Source organism: Canis lupus, chromosome 33, assembly GCF_011100685.1.
Source record: "Canis lupus familiaris isolate Mischka breed German Shepherd chromosome 33, alternate assembly UU_Cfam_GSD_1.0, whole genome shotgun sequence".
In the NCBI taxonomy this organism is placed as follows: domain Eukaryota; kingdom Metazoa; phylum Chordata; class Mammalia; order Carnivora; family Canidae; genus Canis; species Canis lupus.
Genome location: NC_049254.1, coordinates 4,234,490 through 4,246,576, shown reverse-complemented (window position 1 = coordinate 4,246,576; position 12,087 = coordinate 4,234,490). Strand labels below are relative to the sequence as shown.

Here is a 12,087-nt window from a genome sequence, read left to right as displayed (position 1 = left end):
TGGGAGAAAATACTTTAAAGATTTAATGATATATACCCTGATACAGAATTAAAATAATTTTTCTGACATAGCAGCAACCATATTCCAGTTATCATATGATTAAAGAAGAAATATATTAAACAAACTATAATATGCCTTATAAAGATATTTATTTTCGTAAGATAGAAATAATGCCTGTACCAGCATTTTGTAATAACAACAACAAACCAGATACATGCAAAGGTATAAGTAATCCATTAGGTTTATGGGCAGATAACTAATTTTTTTCAGTGAATCAATTAAAATCTAGTTTGAAAAGAGATCTGTAATTATTTCAATTAATTGTTTTTCTTAAAGTACATCTTTACACTGGAAGGAGGATGAGAACCATAAAATGTTAGATTTGAAAATAAGAATATTATTGTAATTTAGGAACTAAATTGATAGTTTTCAGAGCTTTTGACATTCTAAATGTGCAAATCTAAATGTCAACAGCTAATCACGGATAATCTGCCATTGATTTCTCTCTGTTTAAAAATACCAAGTTCCAGCAGCAATTTCTATCTCTGCGTGTTTCTACAGACACATTTTTCAAATATAAAATACAGGGTCGATCAAACAGCAATTTACCTAATTTCTCAAGATAGATATTAAGGAATACCAGCAAGTTCAAAGTTATGAAACACTGCTAAAAAACATTTAAAACAGACAGGAAAGAGAATTATAATAAAACAAGACATTAACATGGTAGGAGACGGCAAGAAGCTACAGATTTTAATCTTTAAATTAAATATAATGTAAACGGTATGGGTATTGCCAATTATACCTTCATCTAAAGGTAAAATATTGAGTAGACAAAATCACATACAATCTATTAAAATTTAGATTTTGTGTTTTTTTTTGTAAAGGCACCATCATTAAATATATTTCTTAAAGAACCTGATAAAACTTTTAATGAAAAAGCCAAGTTGTACCGCTTACTTGAAAGTTTGCTTACTTGAAAGTTCTATGTTCAATGTAAGACATTACTCACTTGAATATTTACTTTGCATTTATATGCAGAATAAATTTTAATCTTTAAGTGCAGAGTAACTATTCAAAGTAACTTAAAAATTGAGGTCTCTGAAGGAGCTATTCATTTTAATTCTCTTATTAGTTTCACATGTTCATGACAATGAATCCTGATAAATGTGAGGCTCATTTTCATTTCCCATGTGTAATTCAAGCTTATTTGTTTGTAAAATTTTATGTTCTTTCCCTTCATTTTATCTTTGGAATCATATATTGCTGGTGTTTAACTGTCAGGTATATCTCTTCCATTTCACAACACTGCCCTTTGGGTCGGGAGGCAGCTCTTTCTTATCTCACTTCTAGCAGTCACACAAAGTCATGGCCAATATATTGAATGAATATTTATTTTCAGTGTCTCCTTATATTATGGTCTCCATAGATCCTTAAGAACAGCACTTTTATCTTTTCATTTCTGTAAACAATTGTTCACAGATGTGAACTTATCTATGCAACAAGCAATCCATATTACTTTGACGTATAAATTAACATTTTAATTATTCACGGATGTATCAAGAGCCTAATTAGTTAAACCTTAGGCTCTTGGAGCTTCGGGCGGCAGCCTGCCTTTATGTTTCCTGGGCCAGCAGTGAAAAAAAACATTGTAGGTATCAATATATTTCATGTAAAAATTAGATGAATGTACACTTACTGTTGAACTAGTTTGAGAATTCTAGGAAAAATATATAAACACACCACATAGATTAAGAAATGAAGTGTTCATATCTAAGTAATAAAAATAAAAACAAACAAAAAACCCAAAGATAACTATGGCTATATTGCAATGAAAAAGTATTTGAGAACTGTATTATAGGAACAGACAAACAACTTTAACTGATTTAAGGCTTGGTTACATCTTTAAGAAAAAAAGAAACCACTTAGCTTCACAACCATATTGAAACTTTAGAATACTAACCTTCAAAATAAATTCTGAAAGTTTAATTCTAATTTACTAGGTATTAGGGCTCTTGAAAAAAACAAGGCATACATAGATTTCTGCTCATAAAACTAGTAAATATTAAAAAATTCTTACACATCTAATTTTTTTAAACAAAGAACCAAAGTGATATTTTTAATAACCTGAGTGGACTACAGTGTTTCTAACCTATAAAATGAAGTTATTATACTATAACAATGTAAGACAGTAAGTTATTGTACCTACTATAAGTGCCTTTTACTCTAATATAGTATCATAAATATAGCAATAAAATTGGAACATGTTAATTTTTACTTATTGTGAGCTATATTAAGCAATATATTATACCAACAATATATACTTCTGAAATTTTGGGTTTCTTTTCCAGATAAAAATTGAGATCTCTTTCTGACTGCTCTCTCCCTTAACAATACATATAAAACAGCCAAGGTAAGGGTGAATTTTCCTCACTAAATGTTCTAGTATCCTAAAATTGTCCTATTATATTCTCAGGGTTTTTTTTGTTGTTGAGATTTACTAATTGTTAATAAGTGGACCAATGTATAGATTTTATTTAATTTTGGAAACTGACAAAACTCCTATGATTTTGTAAAATGCTATCTACTACTTTGCTCAACTATTTCTTGTCACATTTAATGGCAACTACTAATTATTTTCACTTGCATTCACAAGATAAACATTATCTAAACATTATCTATTCTTTAAATCCAAAGGGAGTATGGAAAGAAGTTTCCTGTGTTGGGTTTAGGCTTTACCTAAGATTCTCATCACTGGACACTTCCAAACTTGCAGAGATTAAGGAATCTAAGAATTTTATGCAAGATACGTAATGAGAGACTCCTTTAGCAAACAGGTTCAATTTTTAAATAGTACCATAATTCAGCTCTCTCTTTGATCTCTATTTTTCTTTCATTTTGGTATCTGTATAGCTACTTTGCTACTGCATATTTAAAAGTAAATTTCAGTTGTGTAAACTGTCAATTTTTAGAATAACATATATTGGTCTCTGCACATTTTAATTCTCTATACATTTAATTTCTATTATCTTCAGCAACATTGAAGTATCATCTATCAGCAACATAAGGAACAAATTTCTGCCTTTTAAAGTAAATGTTAAGGTGATATTATGATATAACTCGAATTTAGGAGCAATCGTTTATTAGTTTTTGATAATTTTTATCTGGAGTACATAAATATAATGTCTTTTCATTTCTTAGTACACAAAATATTTACCTTTATTAACTTGCTTAAGATATACCTATTAATAATCATCATAGGTAGGTAAATTTTGATATGTTGATTTTTTTTAATCGGGGGCAAATGTTTTTCCTTACTCTAGATATTACACTTTATGTACTCTCCAAGAATGTGTTTCTCATTGCAATGCCCATGTACCACAAAATAGAAGCATCATAATACAGTACAGCCAACTTGAAAGAAAATATAATTATCCTATTGTTACTTGTAAATTAACACATGAATAAGTTATGTATTTACATGTTTGCTTACTTTCTATCAGCTCCAGATATCCACAAAGATATCTAACATTACGAGAGAAAAATAACATTAATTATTTCCACCTCCTGGACACCCAGTTTTTAAGGAGCTGTTATCTGCTATCTCCCATGATCAAAAAGTATGACTTTTACACTTGAAGTTATGAAATGAAATAGGAGGAAGAGCGGTGACTTCTCATTTATATTCAAGTACAGGTCATCAAACAGGCCAACAGCTGGAGGACTCAGCAATATCCTAAGAAAGTAGCTGAATGTATTTTTCTGGATGTGGACTGAAAATACACACTTTAACTTCAATTCTCACTACAAAGTTCAATTAAGGTAGGCTTGTTTCAAACTGGGAACTTGCATCTTCAACATAAATCATAGCTTTTTTTGTTTTGTTTTTAAATTATAGTTTTTGATCAATTCCCCTTACACACATCAAAATATGCTAGTCTAATATCCTTTGAACAAAAACTCACGCTACATGCCAGTCCATGGAAAGCCATTACATATGTGAAATATGTTTCTGTACCATGAAGATGCTTTTAAGATGCATATTTATGTTTCCTCTTCATATAATTAAATATATACCCATCATAAAGCCTTGGAAGATTCTTGTGTAACAATTTCACAAGTAAAATGCATAAAATGATTGGTAGTATTTCTTTACTCCTTTCCCTCTCTCCCTCATAATCTCATGTACTGCAAAATTCTTCAACCCATAAAAATCATCAAGTAATTAAAGATGATTCAAAGATATGCAACATCAACAGAGCAGACTGAGTTACTAAAGAACAGAGGCTGTAGGATAATCACGGTTGTAGCCTCAGAACCTAATTCCTGAGATGCTTACTATGCGATTGTTGAGTGATTTAACTTTGAAATAAAATGTAATATTTGATACTACTTTGCTGGTACATAGATGTTCTATATTATGAGGGCTTATCACCAGTACTGCTATATATTATCACATAACAAATGTATTTTAAAGTTTTTCTAATTGATTTTGTATCTATTTTTAAGAAAACGGATTTTTCTTGCTAGATCTGGAAAGAGCCTGGAAACTATGATCATTGGATCATATCTTCTGGGAGAGAAACTTCTCCTTTACCCCTTATATATGGTAAGTGTACTACCTATCAAATAGTAGGCCTTCAATAAATATCTGTTTAAAGAGTGAATATTTCCATGCAGTTTTAGAATATCTACCATTGAAAAGTGAAGTTGTATATTCCATAAGAAGTCAAAATGTTTATCAAATGGAAATAACTATAAAAATAGCATTTTCAGAACATTTCTCAGCACTAAATTAAAATGTAATTTTGAATGTATATTTAAGAATATTTGGAAATGTTTAAAGGAAGCCTCCCCCGAGTATGAATTTTCTAAATATACACTAAGTATATATGACTATTGAGTTAGGATTTTTTATGCTTCTATATATTTAATAATGGAACTCATATAACATTAAAAGACAAACTCAAAGTAATAGATAATTAACTACTCATGGAAATTTCTTAAACAACACACAATTTACTATTGTTTAGTGGAAAGCCTGTTTCTTCCCTCATCCCCGCCCCTAAGAATAATATATAACCTAAAATCTCATTTTCTGTGTTTCTTAGAAATTTTCTGAACATTGGTTTCATTTTACCAAATACAAAGAAAGAAAGACTAATGGAAAATATCTGAAAACATACCCATTTTATATCTAGTATCATTTAGATTTTTGTTTTCAGTAACAGTTATCTGATTATAACAGAGATGGAAAAAGACTGGCACATAAGCCAAACTTCTAAATATTGCACTTTTTAGCTAAAAACTAGATTCTGTTGGACTAGTATACTGCTTTGTGAAGATGTCCCCACTCACTTGCACCATTATCCCTTCTGGTGAAAAAAAAAAACTATATATGGAAAGTTATGTGAGAAATGCAATAACAAATGGCATTTGTTGAGCCAATACGTATGTATGACCACTTGAAATAGCAAGGCTGTGCTATTAAGTTTATATTTCAAATCACAATTTGAGCTGAATAAAGTAGAAAATGGGTATTTCACCCCATCCCTCATATCCCCTGTTAATTATCACTAATTTTATAGCAAAGTAATTTTGATGGAGAGTAATCAAAAATTTGTCTGGGACCCTTGGGGAAAAAGTGATATAAATGTTGAACATCTACATTTAGTTTTATGTAAAGATAAGATGGTCCCATAAATTCTACTTCCCAAATGTACCTCAAATCCATCTTTCCTTCTCCATCTCTGCCACCACCACTCTAGGCCAGGCTACCATATAACCCCTCTCCTGAACAACTACAACAGACTCCTAACTCTACTCTTACCATCTTCCAACCATCTCTTTACTCACTAACCTTAATGCTCTTTAAATGAAAATGGTTAAAATCTCTCAATAGCTTCCCATTTTACCTAGAATAATTCTAAAACACAATCCTTACTATGACTTCTTTTCTTCTCTGTGGGATGTGGTCCCTAATCATCTTTCAAACCTTACATTGTGTAACTCTCTTCTGTATTCAGTAAGCTCCAGTCACACTGAACACACAGTTCTCCAAATGTGTCAAGCCCATTTCCTTTCAAGATCACTGCCTAGGCAGTTCCCTGTACCCAGAATGCAATTCTTCTGACTCTAAGGATTAGCTTTCTCCTCCCTAGAATGTGGTTCAAATGCCACCTCCCACTCTAATGAAATCACAAATTGATCAAAACGCTATAGACACAGTATGTCAAAGTATGTTGCACACTTCAAATATGCATTATTTTTTATTTTAAAAAAGAAAGTGATATATGAATAAACAATTTAATTAAACTTAATGTATAAGTTTAGTTTCATTATAATTGCACTTTGGGCAAAGTCATCTCATTTTGATTACTTAACTATATGTACTGATCTCCACCATATTTATACTTCCAAGAAAATGTGGAGTCAAAGAGAAGGAAGAAACTTCTAATTACTGCTGGGGTCTGGTTGATGTACCATGTACAATACAATCTATTCTTTCACCATTTGGGACAAGGGCAGTTTGCAGTGAGAAGTACTCAGGTATGTGTACCTGCGATGGGGAAAGGAGGTTGGGAGAAGGAAATACAAGAAACCTATAATGCTTTCTGTCCTAGTTTATACTGGCAACGATGAATAAAGAAACAGAAGTATTTCTACTCTAATTTTTTCTTAGTGTTTAATTTTGTAATAGAAAGGTAATGCAAAATCATACAGAAAAATTTGAAAAGATTAAAAATTAAAAGATGTAAATATTAATTTTGTCCTATACCTTAAATATATATTTTTCCTCTTAAGAAAGTCCAAATAAAGCCACTTTGTTCACATTACTTTTGCTTAGAAGAGGTCCTTAGGGAACAAGGACCCTTGCAGATTTTTGCAGATTAAAATTTTGCAGATTAATTTTTGCAGATTAAAAAGTTTTTAGATAATAGTTTTAAACCCAGAGCAAACACTACTTACATGATCGGTGCATATCAATGACATTTTATCTTTCTACTTTGAGTACTAATCATAATGACTAGTTACACAATGACTTACTCTAATTTGTAATTTTATGATAAAATTATATTGTTGGTTGTTTTTACACTGACACTTAATGAGAAGGCATGTGATTATAATATCTTTTACCTTTACAACTATGAATAGTTTATCCCTAAAATGTTATCTAGGTGAAAGGTCTTTTAGAAATACACCACTTTGCAAATCATCCAGTTTCTCTCATTTAACAAAGTTTTTAATATTTCCAGTAAAGTTCACTCGAACTTTGTGAAATTATTTCAACTCATCCATTTCTATGAGAACTATACTTAGTTCGTGAATAATACTTATGGAAGTACAATTAGTTTTAGTCTATGAACTTTATTAGGCAGATATTTTTTCTGCTCAGGTATACTCACCTGTATTCACATACAACTCAGTGGATTTTACATTCAATTCATTCAAATTAATAAATTCAATGAGAGTAACAATTCAGACTACTGTTTTGCTTGTTTACTTAATTTGTCCTGAGTTCCCTGGAAAAATATAGAAGATCAATTCACACAATCTTAGTAGTAAAATGAGGTCACTAGACTCTTGAATGCAAACCATATTTGGCTTGAATGAATTATTTTAGTTTCTGATTATTTTTGGAAACATGACCTGAGAAATAAATTAATTCTTTTAGGCTATACAGTACTATTTGCTAAAGCAGAGTAATCTTTGAATAAATGGACCCCTGGTGGCTACTAACCACTGTAATTGATATACATGGTTACTTACATATGAAACAAGATTATGCTTTATATTCACCTAAATGTCCAGTACAGAAATAAAAGCTCATACAGAGAGAAGGTAAAATCTGTAATTTTTTAATAAAAATTGACAACGCCTCATAAATATTGTGGTTTTAAACAGGGAAAATTAATGGAATAAGAGAAATTTGAACACAAATCATGTTTTCACTTACTTAATCAGATGAAGTGATCTAGGAAGCAACTCTACTTTCTGATCGATTCAAGGAGGTTTAGGTAATAGGAAGAGAGAGTCAAATTGATTTATTTTGTCTTTATAGTGCAGAGCTTCAGAGCCAGTTAAAGGACAAGAGATGCTTCCTACAGTCAACTTATCTCAGTACCTTATTAAGCACCATGTTAAAAATGAGGTAGTTCATTTTTTTTGTCATTATCATCATTTCACCCTAAGTATGGGAAAATAAGAAAGGAGAAGAAAGTGAATCTACTCATTTTAACTATGAAGGATTTTATATAATTTTGTAAAAATAAATGGGCAACATTTAAAATTTTACTTTGTGAATACTCTTCATCAGAAAAGAAGTCACATAAAAATAAAATTTTACCTTCTATAACACCTTTAAAATATAAAATATAAACCCCATTACCTCTTAAGACAAGTTATGAGGAAGATAAATGTTATCTCCTTAAATAGGAATCTTATTACTAATATTTACTATCATGTGTATGCCAAATCTAATTTATATTTTATTTTTATATTGTATACACACTGTAATACCCTATCAAGTCATTTATGAAACTACAAATTAAGAAATTATCTCCAAAATGTTAGTCAGGATAACGTTCTGAAGTTTGACACTTTGTTAACCATTAGTGTGATGATTTCAGTAGTCAAAAGTTATCCCAAAGTAACATAAGGTATAATTTCTAATCACTATGAGTTTAGGCTGTATAAAGCATTTTATAAGCAATCATTTGTGTCTGATAAAAACATCTGAGCACATTTTCTCTATAATCTTACGTTGAAGAACTCTAAATTTTACCCAACTTAGCCTTTAGGTACTATATTATCCAAGCATAATCTTATGCATGGCCTGTGTATATATTATAATGATGAAAATTCAAATTAAGAGTTTTAGTAGTCTATCTTTAATGATCCTACTTAACAGATGGGAAAACTGAGTAATATTCATTCATAAACATTAAGATAAGCTAACTGATGAAAACAAATATATATTACATTTATTTGGTAGATATTTTAGGTAAGATGTCTTTTTAAAGTATAGGAAAGTCATTACAATAAACAAAAATTATTGCAAGAGGTTAACAAATAACTCCTCTACACCCTTAAATTCGATATGACTGTGTGAAAGGTCATATTTTAACATATGACACATTTTGGTAGAATGGCTCTTTAGTCTTTTGGAGATTCTGATATGTGTTTTATTTATGTTAATTTCCTCAGGGTCTTGGATGGTAACTGGTGTATCATAGATACTTAATGAAAAACTAAATTGTTGATTTAGGGAAATTGTTGCATGGCGATTACTGTCTGTTAAAGGTTTCTAGTAAATGACTCTCTTTTGAATGTGGCCACTAAAGAGATGTATATTAACATACTAAATACTAGATATAGTAGAACATAAATGTCTGACTTTCTGGTCATTAAAAATTGTTTTTCTCAAAAAAAATTGTTTTTCTCTCCCTGCAAACAAAGGTCCAAGTAAGTAATTTTACGTTTTTTACAATCTTTTATTTTCACAGAGGTATATTAAGTAACTACCCCTTCAATATGTAATGCCAATAGCCTTTGAAAACAAATGAGAATCATGAGTGAAGGTAAACACCTCCATAAGCAAGTATGGCACTGTAGGTGGCACTTATGTGATATATCTTCAAAGGCATGACAGTTATGTATGATTTCCAAATTTACATATGCACTTGCAATCTGGCAGGTAAAAAAAGAAAAAGAACAAAACAAAACAGAAATAATTAGGAAAACATGTCAAAAGTACCAGCTGTATAAAACGAACTAGGTATCGCTTCTGAATAATGTTTCCAAGTAAAATAAAATGGTCATACGTCTGTGACAAAAAAGAAGGCTGTGTTGTTTTACCTGCCTTCTCCTTTAACCTTCTCATCCTCACAAGGCAAATGCACACTTTCATGTCATCTAACCTCCATTTTTACATTTGCAAATTATTTCGAGGCCTTATATAGAGTTAAATGGTAACTCTAACCGAAGTTTTACATTTGAGGTCTTTAGAAAAGTGTGACATAACAGGTGACATATTGATGGTCATCACAGCACCAATGAGAGCATCCGGCCAGGTACATGCTGCAAAACTTTTACGATTGTTCGCCTCTTAGTTCAAGGCATTTGGACTAAGGAGGTGATGTTCTTACAGATCCTTAAGCATTTCCCAGCAGAAATCCAACGAGATGGGTCTTACAGAGATTGTTGAATACAAGGACAGGAAGTGTTCAAGAATTCCCTGCGCTTTCCATTTGGTAAGCCTGACTTTCACTTTGCACACACTCTTCAGTTTCACTCTACCTACTGAAACAAAGTCTTTTTCCTAAAAAAAAACAATCTGTCAGTGCCTCGACTTTATGAATAGGATATCCCCCAACTTGGCGATGCACACCTGCTGTGGGCGCCCCCGCGCCCCACCCCCACCCCGCCGTCTCCAAAAGGGACCCCACGGAAGCCTGGGGACCTGGTCCAGGAACAATCGGGAACCGGCGGACGCTGGCCGCGGACGGGGCAGGGCGCGCGGCTGCGAGCGCGGCCAACCCCCGCCGCCCAGGGCTGCGGTCCGGTCCCCGCGGCGGGCGCGGCGCGCTGCCCCGAAGCCGGGTGAGGACCGGCCCGCCGCCCGGGGGCCCGGGGAGCCCAGAGCCCGGGGGGCCCGGGGGGCCCGGGGGGCCCGGGGCCGCGCCGCGACAGCCGCCGGGAGCCGAAGGGGCCGCACCGCGGGAGGTCGCCGCTGCCGGCGCCCGAGACGGGACCCCCGACCTCCCGGCGCCCGGCCGGCGTTCCCCGCGGGAGGCGAGCAGCGCGCGGGCCCGAGCCCCCGCCGCCCCCGCCCCCGCCCCGGCCCCGGCCCCGACCCGCCGCCCCCGGCCCGACCCCTACCTTGGTTGCTGGAGACGTGGCCGCAGCCGCCCGGCCGAGCTGTCAGCAAAGGCAAGAAGAAGCCGAATTGCCAAAGAAATTCCCGGACTTCGCAGCCCCCCATGACTCTCCCGGCTCTCGGCTTCTCCCACTTGAAGGCAAGTGACAGCAGCGCGGCCAGGTGCCGAGCGCAGGGTGCGGGTCCCGCTCCTCGTCCGCCGCCGCCGCCCGGCCCGCAGGGGTGTCCCGGGGCGCCCCCCGCGCGAGGCCCCGGGGGCAGCGCGCGAAGGTCCAGGCCGCCCGGGAGCCGGCGCAGCGGTGCCGGGGGAGGACGCGGCCCGCGGCGCAGGGAGCTCCCGGCGGCTGCGAGCGGGCGGAATCGCATCCACCGCCGCGTCCCGCTCGCGCGAGGATATTCACTCGGGCCCGGGAGAGCGCGCGCGCAGGAGCGAGCCCGGGCTGCGCGGGGGAGGGGCGCGCGGGGGCGGGGAGGGGAGGGCGCGGGCGCGGGCGGGGGCGCGGCGCGGGGCGGGGCGGGGCGGGCCGAGCAGGTGCGGCGGGTGCGGGCGCGCGAGCCGAGCCCCCGGGGAGGCGCTGCCCTGGCCGCCGGGGCCCGAGCCCGCGAGCGCGCCGAGCCAGCCCCCCACCGCGGCCCGGCCCCCGCCTAGGAGGCGACGGCGGCGGCTCGCGGCGCGGACTCCGCCACCTCCGCCGCTCGCGCGACGCGCCCCGGCCTGGGCGGCCGCTGTGCGGGCATCTCGGGCCGCACTCAGTGCCCCGAGCGCCCGGCTCCCCGCCCCCCGCCCCCGCTCCCCGCGGCGGCGCCCGGCGTGTCGGGCCGGTCGGGCTGCTCCGTGCGCGGGGGGCGCGAGCCTGGCGCGGCCGCCGACACCCCCCCCCGGCGCGGTCGCCCGAACTTGCCCACGAGGGCGAGCGCCTCAACTTTGTGCCGCCTCCGCTGCTCCGGGTCCCAGGACACCGAAAAGGGCGAGCGACACCCGCGAGGGTCCCAGCAGGCTGCAGAGGCGCGGGGCTGCCGGCGCGGGGCTGCCGAGGTCGGGGCGCGGCCGCGCGGCGCTGACTCGGCGGGGAGGGCGCGGGCCTTCGGGGTCCCCGCGAGCCCCCGCCAGCCCCGTCGGAGCGCGCCGCGAGCAGCCGGGGGGAGCCCGAGGTCGGCGGCCAGCCGAGCGCTGCCCCCCGGGACGCCCCCGCCGCCCGCCTGGCTCC

At 38.2% G+C, this 12,087-nt stretch overlaps 1 protein-coding gene across 17 annotated transcripts in view; it reads right to left on the bottom strand.

Moving 5' to 3' along the window:
* EPHA6 (EPH receptor A6) overlaps positions 1–11,080 on the bottom strand; it is an 872,069-nt gene extending 860,989 nt beyond the window's left edge. For 14 of the 17 annotated variants that reach the window (XR_005383133.1, XM_038582514.1, XM_038582517.1 and 11 more), the window contains exon 1: positions 10,882–11,080. Coding sequence is in view for 16 of the 17 variants with exons in the window: in XM_038582514.1 (XP_038438442.1) it covers positions 10,882–10,984 (103 nt within the window). In the remaining variant the exon portion in view is untranslated. The remainder of the gene's footprint in view (positions 1–10,881) is intronic. The other 3 variants (XM_038582523.1, XM_038582518.1, XM_038582532.1) reach the window with 3 other exon arrangements.
* Positions 11,081–12,087: the final 1,007 nt, after the last annotated feature.